Raw genomic sequence first — 22,622 nt, 5'->3', positions numbered from 1 at the left:
TCTTTAAGAACTCTGGGGTGGATGCCATCTGGACCCATTGCCTTATTTATCTTTAATCGTTCAAGTTCTTCTAAGACATCGGCTTCTAAGATCACTGGAGCTGAATCCGTACAGCTGGAAGCAATGCTATATCCCTCCATAGTATTATTTTGTAAGGTGTCTTTTGAGAAAACTGAACAGAAGTAGCTATTGAAATGGTCAGCGATCTCCTTATTCCCATTAATGCATGTATTATTCCCGGTACTAAGCTTCGTGATGCCGCAGTTTTTCTTCTTCTTATCACTAATATATCTGAAGAAGGTTTTATCCCCCTTCTTTACTGATTTGGCAATTTCTTCCTCTTTTGAGGCTTTAGCAGCATATATTATCTGTTTTGCCTCCTTCTGTCTCATTTTATACACCTCCCTATCAGCTATACTTCCAGACTCTTTATACCTCCTATAGGCAGCCTTTTTTTCATTGACTATAGCCCTTACATCATTGCTAAACCATAGTGGTTTCTTCTTCCTTTTACCTTTAGTTATTTGTCTTACATACAGTCCAGTGGCTTTTAAGATGGCCTTTTTTAATACAGTCCACTGGGTGCTCACTCCTGCCAATTTATCCCTCCCCTTTAATTCATTATCTAAATATTCCCCCATTGCATTAAAATTTGTTTTTCTGAAATCCAGTACTTTGGTTGCATTATAGGATTGCTCACAATGAGTTTTTACATCAAACCTTGACCTCTGAAACCCAATTCCCATTCGTAAAAACTAAATCTAGAATATTCTCCCCTCTAGTTGGTGTCTTAACCAGCTGTGCCAGAGCTGCTCCTGTAAAGGCCTCTACTATATTCTTACTTTTGCATGTAAGGGCACTGGGGATATTCCAGTCAACATCAGGCATGTTGAAATCACCCATAACCACAATATCTCCCTTTAGTGCCATTTGGGTAATTTCATCCACCATCTTGTTGTCATATTCCTCAGATTGCCCTGGAGGCCTATAGATCACCCCAATTCTAATGACAGAACCTTCTTTATTTTGCATGCAAATCCAGAGAGTCTCCAGATCTTGACATGTATTTTGAATTAGTGTTGTTTTTAGACTTTCTTTAACATAAATGGCTACTCCACCTCCCCTTCTCTCTATTCTATCCTTCCTATACAGTGTATATCCTGGTATGGATATTTCCCATTCATTAGAATCCTTAAACCATGTCTCAGTTATGGCAACCAGATCCAAATTATCTCTAGATATTATGGCCATTAACTCACAGAGCTTGTTGCTCAAGCTTCGAGCATTCGTGCACATTACCCGAACAACATTATTTTCATTATTAGTTTGCCCCTTATCATCCACAACTACATCTATTTTATTTGCAGCTCCCTTTTCATAAGCTTCCAAAAACTGATTTATCCTCATTGGTCGGGGACAGAAATCACCCACATCAGTTACATCTCTGTCCCCTTTACCTAGTTTAAATGCCTGTCCAAGAAAGTTCTGAATTCCTCACCGAGCACCTGGGTACCTCTGTATGATGGATGCAAACCATCCCTGCTGCCCTGCTCTGCCCTATGTATCATTTAAAATTAGAATAATATAAGGCTTGTGGATTCTTGACCAAAGGAACTTCTGATGATTGAAATGTTAACATCAAATGATAGCTAGCACTTGGTATCAGCCAGATGTTAGTGAAGATGGTACTTGCTGTTATTAAGTACAAAATAATTTTCGTATAAGACTTATGTGATGGATTTGACTTGAATTAGTTTCTGCAAAACTAGTCTCTTATTGAGGCAAGACAGAAGAATTCTCCAGAGAAGGAACAGGATCTTATAACAATTTTATAGACAAATGATTTTATTTACATTTGTGGTGGAGAGTTGGGGTATGTGAAATGTTTATTCTTCAGGAGGGGGGGCACAGAAAATAATTCAAAACCATTTACCTGAATCAAGTCAGCATGATACTTGTAGATCACCAGTTATTTCCAAACTCCATATTTTAAGAAAATATCTGCCCTTTGGTAGCTTCAATATACTGGGGAGGATTTAAAAGATTTGTCCTAATTCATTGGTACCATGGTACTCAGCTGCTTTCAAACTCATTAAATTTGGTACTCAACACACAAACTAGAACTTCTTGTTGTTGGTTACATTGTGATGCACTACGTTATTAAATGGTATTCAACATTTTTGGTAAACCCCTTTTTTAGTATTCTTTTCACTGGGGAATGCATCACAAGTTTTTGAAGCAAAATTTGAAAAATCAGTATTAAAAATCAGTATTAAGTCCCTCTAAACCAGTGTTTCCCAACCTTTTTTGAGCCGCGGCACATTATTCGTATTTTCAAAATCCTGGGGAACACTGAAGGGGGGGGGGGGGGTAAAGAAAAGTTTGGACAAAAAAACCCTCTCTCTTCCTCCCTTTCGCTCTATTTCTCCCTCTTTCTCTCTTTTCCTTCCTTCCCTTCATTCTCTCTCTCCATCCCTCTTTCTTTCTTTCTTCCTCTCTTTTTTGCTCTCTTTCTCTCTCCCTCCTTCCCTTCCTCTATGTCTTTCTCTCTCCCTTGCTCTCTCTCTCTGTCTCTCTTGCTATCTCTTTCTTGCTTTTTTCTCTCTCTCTTGCTCTCTCTCTCTTTCACTGTCTTGCTATATGTCTCTTTCTTTCTCTTTGCCTCTCTTGCTATCTCTCTTTCTCTCTCTGTCTCTCTTGCTATGTCTCTCTTTCTCTTTCTCTCTCTCTCTGTGCCTCTCTTGCTAAGTCTCTCCTTTTCTCTTGCTATGTCTCTCTTTCTTTTTCTCTCTCTCTGCCTCTCTTGCTATGTCTCTCTTTATCTCTCTCTTTCTCTATCTCTCTTTCTCTGCCTCTCTTGCTGTCTCTCTTTCTTGCTCTGTCTCTCTTTCTCTGCCTCTCTTGCTATGTCTCTCTTTCTCTCTCTCTCTGCCTCTTATATGTCTCTTTCTCTCTCTCTCTCAGCTGACTGCAAGCGGGAGCCCTGACGGTGGCAGCTGGACGTGGTGCTGGACACCGTATATGCCAGGCACGCAGCGCCAGCATGTACGACGTCCAGCAGCACGTCCAACCGCCACCGTCAGGGCTCCCACTTGCAGTCAGCTGAGAGAGAGAGAGAGAGAGCGATCCCTCTCGCCGCCGCCATCTCCCCCGACTGCCTGCAGCCGCTGCGGCCACCCACCCCCCCCGCTCCCATCGGACACTTGCCGTCGACGCCAGAGGAGCTCCAGCTGGGCGGGGCGCTGCCGGTACTTCCGTCCTGGGGCTCCCGCTCGCAGCTGTCCCCCGCCTCCTGCTCGATGCCGCGGTTTTCGGCGCTCTCCTGCTGGGCCCCAAAGAAAGAAGGCGGGAAAAAGGTGCAAAGAACGGAGCTCTCCTTCTTCCTGCCTTCCTTCTTTGGGGCCCAGCAGGAGAGCGCCGAAAACCGCGGCATCGAGCAGGAGGCGGGGGACAGCTGCGAGCGGGAGCCCCAGGACGGAAGTAGAAACATAGAAACATAGAAACATAGAAGACTGACGGCAGAAAAAGACCCCATGGTCCATCTAGTCTGCCCTTTTACTATTTCCTGTATTTTATCTTACAATGGATATATGTTTATCCCAGGCATGTTTAAATTCGGTTACTGTGGATTTACCAACCACGTCTGCTGGAAGTTTGTTCCAAGGATCTACTACTCTTTCAGTAAAATAATACTTTCTCATGTTGCCTTTGATCTTTCCCCCAACTAACTTCAGATTGTGTCCCCTTGTTCTTGTGTTCACTTTCCTGTTAAAAACACTTCCCTCCTGAACCCTATTTAACCCTTTAACATATTTAAATGTTTCGATCATGTCCCCCCTTTTCCTTCTGTCTTCCAGACTATACAGATTGAGTTCATTAAGTCTTTCCTGATACGTTTTATACTTCAGACCTTCCACCATTCTTGTAGCCCGTCTTTGGACCCGTTCAATTTTGTCAATATCTTTTTGTAGGTGAGGTCTCCAGAACTGAACACAGTACTCCAAATGTGGTCTCACCAGCGCTCTATATAAGGGGATCACAATCTCCCTCTTCCTGCTTGTTATACCTCTAGCTATGCAGCCAAGCATCCTACTTGCCTTTCCTACTGCCCGACCACACTGCTCACCCATTTTGAGACTGTCAGAAATCACTACCCCTAAATCCTTCTCTTCTGAAGTTTTTGCTAACACAGAACTGCCAATGCAATACTCAGATTTAGGATTCCTTTTCCCCAAGTGCATTATTTTACATTTGGAAACATTAAACTGCAGTTTCCATTGCTTTGACCATTTATCTAGTAACGCTAAATCATTTACCATATTACAGACCCCTCCAGGAATATCAACCCTATTGCACACTTTAGAGTCATCGGCAAATAGGCAAACCTTCCCTACCAAACCTTCCCCTATGTCACTCACAAACATATTAAAAAGAATAGGACCCAGAACAGACCCTTGTGGCACACCGCTTGTAACCTGTCTCTGCTCAGAATACTCGCCATTAACAATAACTCTCTGATGTCTATGCTTCAGCCAGCTTGAAATCCACTGAACTATCCAGGGATTAAGTCCAATCTTCACTAATTTATCTATCAGCTCTTTATGTGGAACCGTATCAAAGGCTTTGCTGAAGTCCAGATAGGCAATATCCACGGCACCACCTTGATCCAACACCTTTGTGACATAGTCAAAGAACTCTATGAGATTAGTCTGACACGATTTGCCTTCAGTAAAGCCATGCTGATTTGGGTCCAATAAGTTATTGTTTTTTAGATGCTGATTTATCCTCTTTTTGAGTAGAGTCTCCATTATTTTAACTACAACTGATGTCAAGCTAACTGGCCTGTAGTTTCCAGCTTCTTCTCTACTGCCCTTCTTGTGGATAGGCACAACACTGGCCATTCTCCAATCCTCAGGAACATCTCCTGTTAACAGGGATTGGTTAAACAAATCAGTCAGGGGGGGTAGCAATGACAGATCTGAGTTCTTTAAGAACTCTGGGATGGATGCCATCTGGACCCATTGCCTTATTTATCTTTAATCTTTCAAGTTCTTCTAAGACATCGGCTTCTAAGATCACTGGAGCTGAATCCGTACAGCTGGAAGCAATGCTATATCCCTCTATAGTATTATTTTGTAAGGTGTCCTTTGAGAAAACTGAACAGAAGTAGCTATTGAAATGGTCAGCGATCTCCTTATTCCCATTAATGCATGTATTATTCCCGGTACTAAGCTTTGTGATGCTGCAGTTTTTCTTCTTCCTATCACTAATATATCTGAAGAAGGTTTTATCCCCCTTCTTTACAGATTTTGCTATTTCTTCCTCTTTTGAGGCTTTAGCAGCATATATTATCTGTTTCGCCTCCTTCTGTCTCATTTTATACACCTCTCTATCAGCTATACTTCCAGACTCTTTATACCTCCTATAGGCAGCCTTTTTTTCATTGACTATAGCCCTTACATCATTGCTAAACCATAGCGGTTTCTTCTTCCTTTTACCTTTAGTTACTTGCTTTACATAAAGTTTTGTGGCTTTTAAGATGGCCTTTTTTAATACAGTCCACTGGGTGCTCGCTCCTGCCATTTTATCCCTCCCCTTTAATTCATTATTTAAATATTCCCCCATTGCATTAAAATTTGTTTTTCTGAAATCCAATACTTTGGTTGCAGTATAGGATTGCTCACAATCAGTTTTTACATCAAACCACAAACATAGATGGTCGCTGCAACCTAAATTTTCTCCCACCTTGACCTCTGAAACCCGATTCCCATTTGTAAAAACTAAATCTAGAATATTCTCCCCTCTAGTTGGTGTCTTAACTAGCTGTGCCATAGCTGCTCCTGTAAAGGCTTCTACTATATTCTTACTTTTGCGTGTAAGGGCACTGGGGATATTCCAGTCAACATCAGGCATGTTGAAATCACCCATAACCACAATATCTCCCTTTACTGCCATTAGGGTAATCTCATCCACCATCTTGTTGTCATGTTCCTCAGATTGCCCTGGAGGCCTATAGATCACCCCAATTCTAATGACAGAACCGTCTTTATTTTGCATGCAAATCCAGAGGGTCTCCAGATCTTTACATGTATTTTGAATTAGTATTGTTTTTAGACTTTCTTTAACATAAATGGCTACTCCACCTCCCCTTCTCTCTATTCTATCCTTCCTATACAGTGTATATCCTGGTATGGATATTTCCCATTCATTGGAATCCTTAAACCATGTCTCAGTTATGGCAACCAGATCCAAATTATCTCTAGATATTATGGCCATTAACTCACAGAGCTTGTTGCTCAAGCTTCGAGCATTCGTGCACATTACCCGAAGAACATTATTTTCATTATTAGTTTGCCCCTTATCATCAACATCTACATCTATTTTATTTTCAGCTCCCTTTTCATAAGCTTCCAGAAACTGATGTATCCTCATTGGTCGGGGACAGAAATCCTCCACATCTGGTACATCTCTGTCCCCTTTACCTAGTTTAAATGCCTGTCCAAAAAAGCTCTGAATTCCTCACCGAGCACCTGGGTACCTCTGTATGATGGATGCAAACCATCCCTCTTAAACAACTCCCTATTAGACCATCTACTGACATCATGACTTACATAACCAAAACCTTCAGCTTTACACCACTGCCTTAACCACACATTAAACTCTCTGATACAACTTGTTTTACCCTCCTGGCCACAAACCGGTAACACCTCTGAGAAAGTCACTGAATCAGTTATTTTACCCAGCTCCACACTTAGACTTTGAAAATCTCTTTTTACTACATTAACATTTCTCTGGGACAGATCGTTTGTGCCAAGATGCACCACCACATCAACTTTATTACCTTTACTCACAGCCCTGACAATGTTTGTAATCCGCCTCCTGTCCCTGTGGGCAGTGGCTCCTGGAAGACACCTCATCACCTTCACCACATCCTTCCTCTGTCCCAAATCAACACCTCTGACAATCGAGTCACCCACAAGAACATGTGTCCTCTCTTTATTTCTACTAACTGGACTTGGTTTGGTGACACTATGTTCCTCATTTACAACAACTTCTCCTTTGAACATCCCCTCATTCTCCGCCTGAGGGGCCTTGCTAATATCTACAACATCCTTACTATTTAAATCCGCAAGAACATTATAGGAGTTGGATACAGAGAGACCAAAATTGTTATGTTTTTGTTCAACTGCACGTAATCTTCCTGAACCAACAGTTGTCCAAACAGCCCTCCTCCTCGGGGGGCGCTGTGGAAGTGGAGGCTGCACACATGGCTGCATTACAGCATGTGGCTGGGACAATCTTTCCACTTCTGCCTGCAAGCTACAAACTAAGGACTGCAATCTAGAGATCTCGCCATCTAACCTAGATGTCCTAATGCAAAGAGGGCAGTACCCCAAGTTCCACAAGGTACTACGGAACACAACAGCCAAACAAGTGTTACACTGTACCAAGCCAATCATCTTAAGAATGTATTGGAATACAGGTACTTAGCAAGAAAATGAACCCCTATTGCTACCAAACTTTGCTGATTTTGGTTTATAGTTATATAATTCGCGCGCCGCCAGGCGCGCGGGCCACTATTTTCCTCTCCTCTTCCTCTTTGTTCTGAAAGTGCAGTTTAAAATGGCTTTTCTGACCCTTTTATACTTCCCAATCTAGTCCCCTCCTCCCTGAATTCAATAACGCAATCAGTCAATGAAATTTCCCCTTTCAGCCAGCTATATCCCCTCCTCCTTGAATTCAATAACACTATCAGCCAAAGAAATTTCCCCTTACAGCCAGCTATATACCCTCCTCCTTGAATTCAAGAATACAAACTGTAAACAGCACTATTTTCCTCTCCTCTTCCTCTTTGTTCTGAAAGTGCAGTTTAAAATGGCTTTTCTGACCCTTTTATACTTCCCAATCTAGTCCCCTCCTCCCTGAATTCAATAACGCAATCAGTCAATGAAATTTCCCCTTTCAGCCAGCTATATCCCCTCCTCCTTGAATTCAATAACACTATCAGCCAAAGAAATTTCCCCTTACAGCCAGCTATATACCCTCCTCCTTGAATTCAAGAATACAAACTGTAAACAGCACTATTTTCCTCTCCTCTTCCTCTTTGTTCTGAAAGTGCAGTTTAAAATGGCTTTTCTGACCCTTTTATACTTCCCAATCTAGTCCCCTCCTCCCTGAATTCAATAACGCAATCAGTCAATGAAATTTCCCCTTTCAGCCAGCTATATCCCCTCCTCCTTGAATTCAATAACACTATCAGCCAAAGAAATTTCCCCTTACAGCCAGCTATATACCCTCCTCCTTGAATTCAAGAATACAAACTGTAAACAGCACTATTTTCCTCTCCTCTTCCTCTGTGTTCTGAAAGTGCAGTTTAAAATGGCTTTTCTGACCCTTTTATACTTCCCAATCTAGTCCCCTCCTCCCTGAATTCAATAACGCAATCAGTCAATGAAATTTCCCCTTTCAGCCAGCTATATCCCCTCCTCCTTGAATTCAATAACACTATCAGCCAAAGAAATTTCCCCTTACAGCCAGCTATATACCCTCCTCCTTGAATTCAAGAATACAAACTGTAAACAGCACTATTTTCCTCTCCTCTTCCTCTGTGTTCTGAAAGTGCAGTTTAAAATGGCTTTTCTGACCCTTTTATACTTCCCAATCTAGTCCCCTCCTCCCTGAATTCAATAACGCAATCAGTCAATGAAATTTCCCCTTTCAGCCAGCTATATCCCCTCCTCCTTGAATTCAATAACACTATCAGCCAAAGAAATTTCCCCTTACAGCCAGCTATATACCCTCCTCCTTGAATTCAAGAATACAAACTGTAAACAGCACTATTTTCCTCTCCTCTTCCTCTGTGTTCTGAAAGTGCAGTTTAAAATGGCTTTTCTGACCCTTTTATACTTCCCAATCTAGTCCCCTCCTCCCTGAATTCAATAACGCAATCAGTCAATGAAATTTCCCCTTTCAGCCAGCTATATCCCCTCCTCCTTGAATTCAATAACACTATCAGCCAAAGAAATTTCCCCTTACAGCCAGCTATATACCCTCCTCCTTGAATTCAAGAATACAAACTGTAAACAGCACTATTTTCCTCTCCTCTTCCTCTGTGTTCTGAAAGTGCAGTTTAAAATGGCTTTTCTGACCCTTTTATACTTCCCAATCTAGTCCCCTCCTCCCTGAATTCAATAACGCAATCAGTCAATGAAATTTCCCCTTTCAGCCAGCTATATCCCCTCCTCCTTGAATTCAATAACACTATCAGCCAAAGAAATTTCCCCTTACAGCCAGCTATATACCCTCCTCCTTGAATTCAAGAATACAAACTGTAAACAGCACTATTTTCCTCTCCTCTTCCTCTGTGTTCTGAAAGTGCAGTTTAAAATGGCTTTTCTGACCCTTTTATACTTCCCAATCTAGTCCCCTCCTCCCTGAATTCAATAACGCAATCAGTCAATGAAATTTCCCCTTTCAGCCAGCTATATCCCCTCCTCCTTGAATTCAATAACACTATCAGCCAAAGAAATTTCCCCTTACAGCCAGCTATATACCCTCCTCCTTGAATTCAAGAATACAAACTGTAAACAGCACTATTTTCCTCTCCTCTTCCTCTGTGTTCTGAAAGTGCAGTTTAAAATGGCTTTTCTGACCCTTTTATACTTCCCAATCTAGTCCCCTCCTCCCTGAATTCAATAACGCAATCAGTCAATGAAATTTCCCCTTTCAGCCAGCTATATCCCCTCCTCCTTGAATTCAATAACACTATCAGCCAAAGAAATTTCCCCTTACAGCCAGCTATATACCCTCCTCCTTGAATTCAAGAATACAAACTGTAAACAGCACTATTTTCCTCTCCTCTTCCTCTGTGTTCTGAAAGTGCAGTTTAAAATGGCTTTTCTGACCCTTTTATACTTCCCAATCTAGTCCCCTCCTCCCTGAATTCAATAACGCAATCAGTCAATGAAATTTCCCCTTTCAGCCAGCTATATCCCCTCCTCCTTGAATTCAATAACACTATCAGCCAAAGAAATTTCCCCTTACAGCCAGCTATATACCCTCCTCCTTGAATTCAAGAATACAAACTGTAAACAGCACTATTTTCCTCTCCTCTTCCTCTGTGTTCTGAAAGTGCAGTTTAAAATGGCTTTTCTGACCCTTTTATACTTCCCAATCTAGTCCCCTCCTCCCTGAATTCAATAACGCAATCAGTCAATGAAATTTCCCCTTTCAGCCAGCTATATCCCCTCCTCCTTGAATTCAATAACACTATCAGCCAAAGAAATTTCCCCTTACAGCCAGCTATATACCCTCCTCCTTGAATTCAAGAATACAAACTGTAAACAGCACTATTTTCCTCTCCTCTTCCTCTGTGTTCTGAAAGTGCAGTTTAAAATGGCTTTTCTGACCCTTTTATACTTCCCAATCTAGTCCCCTCCTCCCTGAATTCAATAACGCAATCAGTCAATGAAATTTCCCCTTTCAGCCAGCTATATCCCCTCCTCCTTGAATTCAATAACACTATCAGCCAAAGAAATTTCCCCTTACAGCCAGCTATATACCCTCCTCCTTGAATTCAAGAATACAAACTGTAAACAGCACTATTTTCCTCTCCTCTTCCTCTTTGTTCTGAAAGTGCAGTTTAAAATGGCTTTTCTGACCCTTTTATACTTCCCAATCTAGTCCCCTCCTCCCTGAATTCAATAACGCAATCAGTCAATGAAATTTCCCCTTTCAGCCAGCTATATCCCCTCCTCCTTGAATTCAATAACACTATCAGCCAAAGAAATTTCCCCTTACAGCCAGCTATATACCCTCCTCCTTGAATTCAAGAATACAAACTGTAAACAGCACTATTTTCCTCTCCTCTTCCTCTGTGTTCTGAAAGTGCAGTTTAAAATGGCTTTTCTGACCCTTTTATACTTCCCAATCTAGTCCCCTCCTCCCTGAATTCAATAACGCAATCAGTCAATGAAATTTCCCCTTTCAGCCAGCTATATCCCCTCCTCCTTGAATTCAATAACACTATCAGCCAAAGAAATTTCCCCTTACAGCCAGCTATATACCCTCCTCCTTGAATTCAAGAATACAAACTGTAAACAGCACTATTTTCCTCTCCTCTTCCTCTTTGTTCTGAAAGTACCGGCAGCGTCCCGCCCAGCTGAAGCTTGGCGGCACACCTGGCCATGTCTCGCGGCACACCAGTGTGCCGCAGCACACCGGTTGGGAAACGCTGCTCTAAACAATCATTCCAAGAGTGGAAATGCCTTTATGGTTTGTTTTTTTATATAAAAGGCTTTATGTGTTTTATGGGTTAATGTTTATTGTACAAAATGTATATGCTGCTGCAGTCTTGGAGTCTGGACAGTTAAGAAAAAAAGTTACAAAATCATGAAAGCATAAAAATCATAAAAAATTGAAACTATGTACAGATGGACTGTCACTGGTATATTTACAGCAGTGCCTTGAAGCCTGACAAGAATTCAGATGTATTTCACATGCCTAGAAATTAAATAATGTATTTTTGCAGAACCTTGGAATTTCAACAACTGGAAAAAAAGACTAAAATAAATGTAAAGTTTTTTAATCATTAGTATGCATTAGGTTCGAAACTTATCTTTTTTTTTTTAGGGTAATAATGCTGTTCATAAGCAAGACATTGCTGACGCCAAAAGTTACTTTGAAACTGCCAAAGTAGAATGTGTGATACAAACATGCCCAGAATTGTTGCGCAAAGGTATGGGTTTCTTGCACCTGCACACACACACACACACACACACACACACATCATCCCTCCACGGTGTTAATTATTTTTTTAAAAGTGTATAAAATTGTAACTTGAAGAAAAAACATGCACAGATTGGCAGTTTAATGTTTTGCTTCTACCAGTAGCATAGTAATTTGGTTGATTTTCTTAGAATAGAATAGAATAGAATAGAATAGAATAGAATTTTATTGGCCAAGTGTGATTGGACACACAAGGAATTTGTCTTGGTGCAGATGCTCTCAGCATACATAAAAGAAAAATATACATTTGTCAAGAATCATGTGGTACAACACTTAATGATTGTCATAGGGGTCAAATAAGCAATGAAGAAACAATCAATATTAATAAAAATCTTAGGATACAAGCAACAAGTTACAGTCATACAGTCTTAAGTGGGAGGAAAAGGATAGGAATGATGAATAAAACTAGTAGAAGAGAAGTGCAGATTTAGTAAAAAGTCTGACAGTGTTGAGGGAATTATTTGTATAGTAGAGTGATGGCGTTCAGGAAAAAACTGTTCTTGTGTCTAGTTGTCTTGGTACATTCAATCTATATACTCAGTATATATAATGAGTATCAGTATACAGTACTCAGTACATTCAAATCAATTTTACTTTTGAATTAACTTCCTTTTGCCTTCTTTTTAATCCTAGACCAGTTTTCTATTTGAGCAAAATATTTAGTGTACCTGTTAAAGAATAGGCCTTTATATAGTTATATAGTTTATTAAATTTGTATGCCGCCCTTCTCCATGGACTCGGAGCGGCTCACAACAAAGCAATACAACGTATACAAATCCAATATTTAAAAGCAATTTTAAAAACCCTTATAAAAAGCAATCATACAACTCAAGCAAGCCATACATAAACCCCAATAGCTAAGGGGTATATTAATTTCCACATGTCTGGTGACATAGGTGGGTTTTAAGGAGTTTGCGAAAGGCAAGGAGGGTGGGGTTAGTCCTAATCTCCAGGGGGAGTTGATTCCAGAGGGCCGGGGCCGCCACAGAGAAGGCTCTTCCCCTGGGTCCCGCCAGACGGCATTGTTTAGTCAATGGGACCCGGACGAGGCCAATTCTGTGGGACCTAATTGTCCGCTGGGATTCGTGCAGCAGAAGGAGGTCCCGAAGGTATTCTGGTCCAATGCCATGTAGGGCTTTATAGGTCATAACCAACATTTTGAATTGAGACTTGAAACTGATCGGCAGTCAGTGCAGGCCGCGGAGTGTTGAGGAGACATGGGCATATCTGGGAAAGCCCATGATTGCTCTCGCGAATGCATTCTGCCCGATCTGAAGTTTCCGAACACTTTTCAAAGGTAGCCCCAGGTAGAGAGCGTTGCAGTAGTCGAGTCCTTTAGGGAGCAAATGTCTCTTCCTCCTGGTTGCTAGAGGCCGACTACAGGTAATCCTCAATTTACAATGGGTTGTTTAGCAACCAAAAATACAACCAAATTGCTTCCCCCCCCCCCAAAAAAAATAACTAATTAAGATGGTAACAAACATCTTTGGTTTAGCAAACTTTTAGCAACCAAAGTTACACCCAAATCGCTTTCCCCCCAAAATAACTAATTAAGAGGGTAACAAACGCACATAAACACCATAAGTCACATGACCACATTTTGTGCACTTGGCATGGAAAAGTTATTTAAAATATTTATATCTTATTTTTTATAGATTTTGAGTCAATGTTTCCAGATGTTCTTTCTAATAATATAACAGTACTAACAGTAACGCAGAAAACTATAAATGATATGACTGGATGGAGTGAAGAAGTAGAAAATGAGCGAGAAGGCCTCATTGAAAATGTAAGTCATATTGGCTTTAGGAGGGTCAGATGTTATTACTTTCCACTATGTGTGTGTGTGCGTGTGTGTGTGTTTTATATGTGGGTGCCCAAATATATGCATACATTCCTAATTTAGGGTACGCTAAGAAAGCAAAGCATTATTTACAAATGTAAAGCGTATTTGAAATGACAGTGATTTTATTAAATTGTAGAAATCAAAAAGAAGTACCTAGCTATGTCCACAGTCATCAAAAATCAAATTCAGTTCTGAAAAGACATATTTTTAAACTGTTAACCAGCCTCCTTTACATGCAAGCATATACACCTGTACCCATATCCATCTATACATGATTAACTGAAAATTATATTGATTTTATATTAATTAAAATTAATATAATTTTAAATTAATTATGTTAATTTTGTATTATATTAATAATTCTATATTAATGATTTTTCACAAAAAGTATTAATCTTAAAAAATTTATATATACCCATTCTTAACATGACATAATAATGACATTCTAATGCTTTTCATTATTTATAATAAATTAAGGGTTTCTTCTGAAAGCTTGTCAGTACTTGCTTAAATAAAAATTACATTTAGCTCTGTCCATGTGTAAAATTACCACTAGGGGTCATTCCCTTTCCAGACTCACTTTTAACCACTTTGGCTTTAAGCAGTCGGTAATTATGCTCCAACAGATGTCAGTATTTACTGCTGGTATTCTCCATAAAATGTTATTTACTGAATATCTCTGGTTAAAAGAAAAGTTTACCATTTCTGAATAATTGTAATGAAACAATAGCTTGTAGTTAACAACTGGAAATAGATGCTTTAATTTCAATTTAAAGCATTTAGAGCTGATTTCTGGCTTTTAGATAATGGATCCAGAAGAGTGGCTCATTTAGGGAGAGAATTCCTGTCTGAATGCATAGCTTTAGAGATTCCACATGAATAAAGCAATAATACTTTACTGCATAACTTATAGATCAAGGAAATGGAGCCCCTCCCTTATGAAACCACATTGCAACGTCTTGGTCTCTTCAGCCTTGAAAGACAGAGTTTAAGGGGTGACTTGATTGAAGTGTATAAGATCATGCATGGGATAGAAAAGGTGGATAGAGAAAAAATCTTTTCTCTATCACACAATAAAGCCTCATAGGTAAGAAAGTGAGGACAAATAAAGGGAAATATTTCTTCACCCAGAGGGTCGTTGGTTTATGGAATTCATTTCCAGAAGAGGTCATGACAGCTGTCAGCCTTGATAGCTTCAAGGCAGGATTAGACAGATTTATGGATGCCAAGTTTATCGGTGGTTATTGAAATGGATGTCCATGTGCCGCCTCTACTTTGGTTGAGACAGGCAGGATTCCCTTGGATACCATTTGTTGGGGGTCAAGGGAAAGTTTTGCCTTCTCTTTCTGCTTAAGATCCCCACGTACAATTGGTGGGCCACTGTGTGACACAGAATGCTGGACTCGGTGGGCTTTGGCCTGATTCAGCATGGCTCTTCTTATGTTCTTAGATTGGAAATTGATGAATTAAATATTAAAATAAACCAGGATAGTTGAATTTAAAATTCAGCATATATGTAGCTTCTGTGTGTCTTTGTTGAAAACTACTGTTTTTCAACTTGTATAAGTATTGAGTGTAAGTCTTTTTTATATTAGAATAATGTAACTTTAGATTTAATAATCATAGTAATTAACATAAGAATAATAAAAGCAACTTGGCAAATTCTATTCTTAATTACTGTTTAAAACTCTTATTTAACTTCCTTTGAATATACATAGTTTGTATGTTGACTAGACCAGTGTTTTTCAACCAGTGTGCCGTGGCACACTAGTGTGCCGCAAGACATGGTCAGGTGTGCCGCGAAAAAGGAAGCTCAGGTTCCAGTCTCGCAACTTTTTGCTGAGAGAGAGTAACAGAGAGAGAGAAAGCAAGAGAGAGAGAAAGAGAGAGAGAAAGTGTGTGTGTGAGAGAGAGAGAAAGCAAGAGAGAGAAAGAAAAGAAAGAGAGAAAGTAAGTGTCAGAGAGAAAGAAAGCAAGAGAGAGAGCGAGAGAGAGAAAGAAAGCAAGAGCGAGAGAGATAAATGAGCAAAAAGGGAAGGAAAAAAAGAGAAATGAGAAAATGATTGAGGCAGAGAATAAGAGGAAAGAGAGAGAAAGAAAAGAAAGAGAGAAGTGACTCTTGATTTAAAGCATATGATAAAAAGCACCCAAAGAATAAGAGAGAAAACCCCCCAAGCCCTCACCTGTTTTTGGAAATGGTTCAAGAGTGTGTATACACACACACACACACAAGGGTGGGGAGGAGACAGGGATGGAAAAAGAGAGGAAAGTGTCTGAGGGTGTCATTTTGTGTCATTTTGGTTGGTGGTGTGCCCCAGGATTTTAAAATGTAAAAAATGTGCCGTGGCTCAAAAAAGGTTGAAAATCACTGGACTAGACAATACATAGTCACAATGTGTTGGAGACAATAGCTCCAAATTGCTGCTTCTATTATTCTATGATAAATTTCTATCTATAATCATGCTTGAAACAATTCAGAATTCTTGATAATTTTATGGATTGTAAATAGTGTGATAAAGCCATCTTTAACATGTAGCAGAAGATTCAGACTTAACATCATTCACGGTTTTTTTTAATCTTGTACTTGGGTGTCAATTTAAATGTATTTTAATTTAATATGAGATAATAAGGCCAATATCAAGTATTGATTCTTTGAAGATGTTGCGGGGGGGAAAAGTGAGAGAAGTATTGAAAACAAGTTAAGCCTTAATTAGTATAATTTCCCATACATTTCAATTGGGAAACTATGGTTTATTTCTGAACTTAAAATACTAACTTGTTCTAAAACTGACAACTTGTACTTTACTGGGTTAGATAAAACTGGACATTGTGTGTAGATATTTGATTTTTAATTTTTGCAATGCACATTTGGTTTAACAAACTATGTGTTTGAAATCTATCTAGATATAGTCAGCTTTTTCTTGAAGTATCTGATCCTATGTGTTCTTTTCATTAGGCTTAATTTCAATATATCATGCTCCATAGTGCAAAAATTAATCATAGATGGCATGAGCCTTAATCATGTTAATTGCAAATGGCTGAAGCCACTGCTAAATTTTACCATAATATTTTACATTAGATATTCTTTGGGATTTGGGGAAAACATCCTTTTTTCCTACATAATTAAAGGTCCCTTTGGTTTTGGCTTCTCTGAATTGATACAGTATACTTTGGAGTAGGATATTACTTCTGCATGTACTCTGAAATTCATTCATTCATTCATTCATTCATTCAATTTAATTTACTCGACAAGGGTTTAGAAAGCTTCCTTACTAGCTTTTAAAGCTTAAATTGAACTAGCTTTTTAATTTTCTTATCAAGGCAAAATAATAAATTAACATGAGAAAAGTAGGATAGATGATATGTGGTTATTTCATTTTAATTTAGATGCTGTGAAATTTAAGAGAACAAAGAGAACATTACAATTCAAGTAAACAACGAAAGCAATCATATTACACAGACCCCCGTGAAGTATTAATTCTTTATTGACTAGCGCCAAGATGTCCGTATATACTTTACGTGATCCTGATATACTGTAGCTTAATAGTATTAATCCAGTTAGTAAAGCTATTCAAGTTAATCATTTGAAGTTCTGAGCATTTGCTCTTTGATTTTAAAGTGATTTTGTGCTTGATGGGGAAAAAAATCTATTTTGCATTTTTCTATTTTCTCTCTTAGTTTATCAGCGGTGCTAAGGAAATTTGCTATGCTTTGTGTGCTGAAGGCTACTGGGCAGACTTTATTGATCCAACATCAGGATTAGCAGTAAGTATTTATGTTAAAATGTAGTAAAGAGGATTATCATGCTCAGACTTAGGCAAACTAGCAGTAGAGTATAAATCCTCCATCAGTTATTTATTGCTGGTTGCCATTAAAGGACTAAATTGTTTTTGTTTAATAAGTGTATTGGCATGGTATGTCCTATCTATCGTAGGAGCTCAGGAGTTCTTCCTGTTTCATACTTGGTGACAGAAGAGCCTTCTGATATACAGGCAGTTCTCATTAATCATATTCAAAGTTCTAGCGGTGCTGCATAAGTTGAAGTTAATGGCTGGCCTTTAGAGTTCTGGCTGTCCCAACACCTCCATGATCATGCTGTTGTAATCCCGTCATTTAGTAATCTGTTCAGCTACAGCAAAAACACTTAGACTTAAATACCACTTCACAGTGTTTTACAGCCCACACTAAAGCACTTTCCAGAGTCAGCATATCGCCCCCAACAATCTGTGTCCTCTTTTTACCGACTTTGGAAGGCTGAGTCAACCTTGAGCCAGTGTGAATCGAACTGGCAACAGCCGGCAGTCAGCAGGAGTAGCCTGCAGTACTACATTCTAACCACTGCACCGCCATAGTTACGGTTTCGATGGTTGAGCATCCTGCAGACAAGGGTGGGTTCACACACACACACACACACTGTGCAATCTCACTTCAGTGCATGCTCAGCAACAGAATTCAGCCCGAAACACAGCTGAGGAGCTGATCAGCTGTGCTTCAGGCAAAGAAATAAAGGTCAGTATTAACCCGGGGATGGGCGGAAGGGCTCTTTTTCAAGCAGCAGAAGAGGAGAAGCCATCCAAACACAGAAAAAAATCACCAAAAATTCTTGAAAAAAGGTGACGGCACCCACGGACCAGCACCAACCAAACTGGATCCGTGAGGCCATTGTCACATCGCCAGCAGGTCGCTAATGGTTCAGGCAATCTGGGCCGAACCGGGGAGAACCCACCCCTGCTGCAGACTTATAATCATCACCTGCAATCTTCCTGGGAGTTTCCCATCAGCAAATTAACTTCCGCCCTCCCCGCCCCCGAGGGAAACTCCATGAAATAAGAGACTTCTCCTACCCATAGCATACAGTTTGGTCTCATTTGCATTTCATAGCAACACACACTCTCGAATCTGCACACTATTTCACGGCAACCTATTCCTTTTTTCTTTTCTTTTTTTATATTTTTATTAAATTGCATAGACAAACATGACATACATAACATGCAACACTTAATGGAGCTACAGTCGCTCCGCTCAGAGTAGAAGTCATCTTTACATTTAAACGTGGAAAAAAGTGAAAAGAAAAAATCTTGTCGTTATTTAACACCGTCTATAAAATACTTAGAAATATCAATTATAAAGTGGTAAATAGAAACACATCTAAAATATTTAGCAACATATGTAAAAATTTAAAATTCTAACTTAAATTGAGCTAAAATAAAGAAAAAGAAGGAAGGGGGAAAAAGAGTAAAGACAGAAGAAAAAAGGAATTCATATTTATATTGTGAATAATCAACATCTACTACAATATAACTACTAAATACTAATATGTTTAAAATACTATAACAATAAAACTATCTCTTTTTCTTTGTATCCCACCAAATATATACCTTTTGCCAAACCTCATAGAATTCTGATTCTTCTTGGTTATTTAACCAAGGTAACCTCTTCCAGTCTTCCCACATTCCCAGTCCACTTGTTTCAGTAATCCCACCCACCCCCAGCCCACCTCTCTCCTTAATACTTAACCTACCCACTGGCCCATTTTCAGGCTGCCTGGAAGTTGCAACCTCCTGCTGGTTTCTCCATTGACTTCTGGGAGCCCAGGAGAAAATCCCAAGTCACTTGTTATAGGAGGCCCTCACTTAATGACCCTCAATTGTCATCACATGACATATCGTGACTTTTTTTCCCCTTTGCTAAACTGTGTGTGACCATGGCATCTGGCCCGCGGGCAGGGGTGGGCTGCTACCTGGATGGGGAGAAATGCAGTGGAGTAGCGAAAATGGAGCAGCCAATTTGCACTGAAAATTGTTGAAAGAAAATGCATAAGCCACGGCCACAGTGTGGTAGTAAACATTTTGGTAGCCCTTCACTACCCACAGGCCACAAGTTTGACACCCCTGCTTTACTAGATGACAAAACTTTTTCACCTATAACCTTTATTAGTGGATACCGACTGTATTTAGAGATCCCTTTTCTAGTATGGGCTGTGGCAACATATTGTTGATTCATTAGATCTGTTTTGTTAATGTGGAAATTAAGAGCATAATATTAAAATTAAGAGCCAGGGTGGTGCATCTGTACTGTAGAGTGCTGTACTGTAGGGTAGAGTGCTGTACTGTAGGACATTGAAGCTGACTGTAGATTTATTATTTATTTATTTATTTATTTATTTATTTATTTATTTATTTATTTATCAGATTTGTATGCCGCCCCTCTCCGCAGACTTGGGGCAGCTCACAGCAATAATAATACAATGTAAACAAATCCAATATTTAAGTTTAAGTTAATTTAAAACCCCAATTTAAAAACCAATCATACATACTAACATGCCATGCATAAATTTTATAAGCGTAGGGGGAGGGAAAGTCTCAATTCCCCCATCCATGACGACAGAGGTGGGTTTTAAGGAGCTTACAAAAGGCAAGGAGGGTGGGGGCAACTCTGATATCTGGGGGGAGTTGGTTCCAAAGGGTCGGGGCCGCCATACTGTAGATCTGTAAATCAGCAGTTCAAATCTCATCACCGGCTCAAGGTTGACTCAGCCTTCCATCCTTCCGAGGTGGGTAAAATGAGGATCCAGATTGTGGGGGCAATATACTGGCTCTGTTTTTTAAAAAAATGTTATTGCTAACATGTTGTAAGCCTCTCTGAGTCTAAGGAGAAGGGCAGCATAAAAATCAAATAAATAAATAAATAAATAAAATATTGCCGATATAATATCAACTCATTCCGATAATGCCTCATAGAAATAAAAAGTACCAAATGTATTTACTTAAGCAGGAATTTAATCAAATCGATTGTTTTATAATACTCGATGTTTCATTCTTTTTCTCTCCTTACAGTTCTTTGGCCCTTACACAAACAACACTCTTTTTGAAACAGATGAACGCTATCGCCAGTTAGGATTTCTTGTGGAAGATCTAGGCTGCTGTAAAGTCATTCGGCATAATCTATGGGGAACTCACGTTCTAGTTGGAAGCATATTTACCAGTGCTACACCTGACAGCCCTATCATGAAGAAACTGAGTGGGAATAAATAGCACATTTTCACTTAGAAGTTGGTTAATAAACATTGTTACACAGTAGATGATTAAGTAATGCTGATTTAGAGATAGGGAATGTTCTATTATTTATTCTAGGTTTTGTAGTACAGTATATTGATTTATATATCAATACAACATTTTATTTTTGAGATCATATGTGTGTGTGTGTGCGTGTGTACAAATACACACACACATATGTCTCTGAAATCCTGAGCTCATTCATGGAAATGAAATGAAATACCCTTAGCAATTTTATTTGAGAGTACAAATACTCAACACACTCACCTTTGGTTATAACATTGAAGAAGAAAAATGTGGTTGCACAATTGTCTCAGTAAAAGAAAATAATTAACTCAACTATCTTCATTTTTACCAGAACCAGTATTACATGTTGTTTGAATATTACCCAAATAGCTCAACTTGATTATTGAAAAATTGTGATCCACTTGAATTCTCTTGCAACCGATGATAAAACATAAAGCAACACACCACCATTGTGTGTTAGCATGCAATGTTTGAGGTGCAATTCAACCTCTTGAATCTACTTGCCACATTGTGGCTCACTCCTTCAATACAAGTATACATTGAATTCTTTTAGCAAATAATTATCATCTCTTGAGACACTACAGGAGATCACAGATGCTATTTTTTTTCTAAGTACATGGTACATTGAAATTGCCTGACACATCAGTTTATATTGAATATTTTTAGTTTAACATTCCTTGACTGGATTTGGGTTGTTGTATCAGTTGAATGCAACAGCTGTCAGTGAGCTACAATAATTCATGGTTATATTGATGATTTGAGATTCAGGTCAGTCTGCAACCTGGCTGGAGAGAGATGTATAGTATCAATCTTTGTATATATGTAAATGTATCATTTGAATTTTTTCTCTGATTTTGTTTACAATAGTTGAAGATGCTACACAAGAACAAACAGTTCTATAGGCTAACGCTTGGTTTATGGATGCTGTAAAATAAGGAAATGATTTGATTGGGTTGGATATTTTATATTGAAATTGAGGATTAAAATGTTTTAAATCAACCAGCTGCTGTGGCCTAAAGGTGGTGCTCTTGCCTCACAATCAGGAGGTTGTGAGTTCAATCCTAAGTAGAAGCAGAGACAGGGTTGGACTAGATGACCTGCAAGGTCCCTTCTATCTCTGTTAATCTGATCTGATCCTTACAAGCTGTATGAAAGAGCAAACAACATCCGTTTATGCAGCAGATCTTTCCTGCCTGACTTCCTTCACACTTTCAAAGAGCAAAGCTAGGTTGAGACAATCTGTTCATTGTCAGAGGCCATTCCAATAATGGGGTGAAGAAATCTTTCTTGTGCCCTCTGATCACTTCATTGCCTCAACCTGCCTTCAATTTCTTAGCAAGCACTTGTAGTAAAATTGTTCCAGATGTTGCATTACGAACAATTTGCATTAGTTTGGCATGTTTTAAATCACATTCTAGGGCAGATGTGTATTATTACTGATTGTAGCATCATGGGAAGCTGACCTTGGGAGCTGTGGTATTTGCAATTCTGCTCATTTGCCTTTAAGGGGAAAAGGCTCTGCAGGAAGGAAAGATCTGGGAGTTTTTTCTTACTTCCGTATTTATGTGGATAAGATAGACAAGAAAGAGAAAGATATCACATGTCATACAGTTGCTGGAAAATGGTCAGGAAAAAGCAGATCTTTGCCAAAATCAAATATTTAAAGCTATCCATTTCTTGAAATAAACTTTTATTTATTTTTATTTTATTTTACAACTATTGGTAAATTGCAATTGGGACAGCTTTATGAACTGTATATGTAGGTATAATTTAAAATCATCTATGTGTACACCTATTTTTATACTGAATAAATGCTGGAACAAAAAACATGTAAATATTTATTAGTCCTGAAATAATTTCTAAGTTGTATATTGTAACTAATTTTAGAAATAAAGTGGGAATTCAATATT

At 39.1% G+C, this 22,622-nt stretch overlaps 1 protein-coding gene across 2 annotated transcripts in view; it reads left to right on the top strand.

Annotated features, from left to right (window-relative positions):
• MMADHC (metabolism of cobalamin associated D) overlaps positions 1 to 22,618 on the top strand; it is a 31,685-nt gene extending 9,067 nt beyond the window's left edge. For both annotated transcript variants that reach the window (XM_070731506.1, XM_070731507.1), the window contains exons 5-8: positions 11,632 to 11,737; positions 13,443 to 13,573; positions 17,309 to 17,395; positions 20,467 to 22,618. In XM_070731506.1, the coding sequence (XP_070587607.1) occupies positions 11,632 to 11,737; positions 13,443 to 13,573; positions 17,309 to 17,395; positions 20,467 to 20,664 (522 nt within the window). In that variant the 3' untranslated portion in view covers positions 20,665 to 22,618. The remainder of the gene's footprint in view (positions 1 to 11,631; positions 11,738 to 13,442; positions 13,574 to 17,308; positions 17,396 to 20,466) is intronic.
• Positions 22,619 to 22,622: the final 4 nt, after the last annotated feature.

Source organism: Erythrolamprus reginae, chromosome 1 (genome assembly GCF_031021105.1).
Source record: "Erythrolamprus reginae isolate rEryReg1 chromosome 1, rEryReg1.hap1, whole genome shotgun sequence".
Lineage (NCBI taxonomy): Eukaryota > Metazoa > Chordata > Lepidosauria > Squamata > Dipsadidae > Erythrolamprus > Erythrolamprus reginae.
This window is presented reverse-complemented; position numbering and strand designations above follow the sequence as displayed.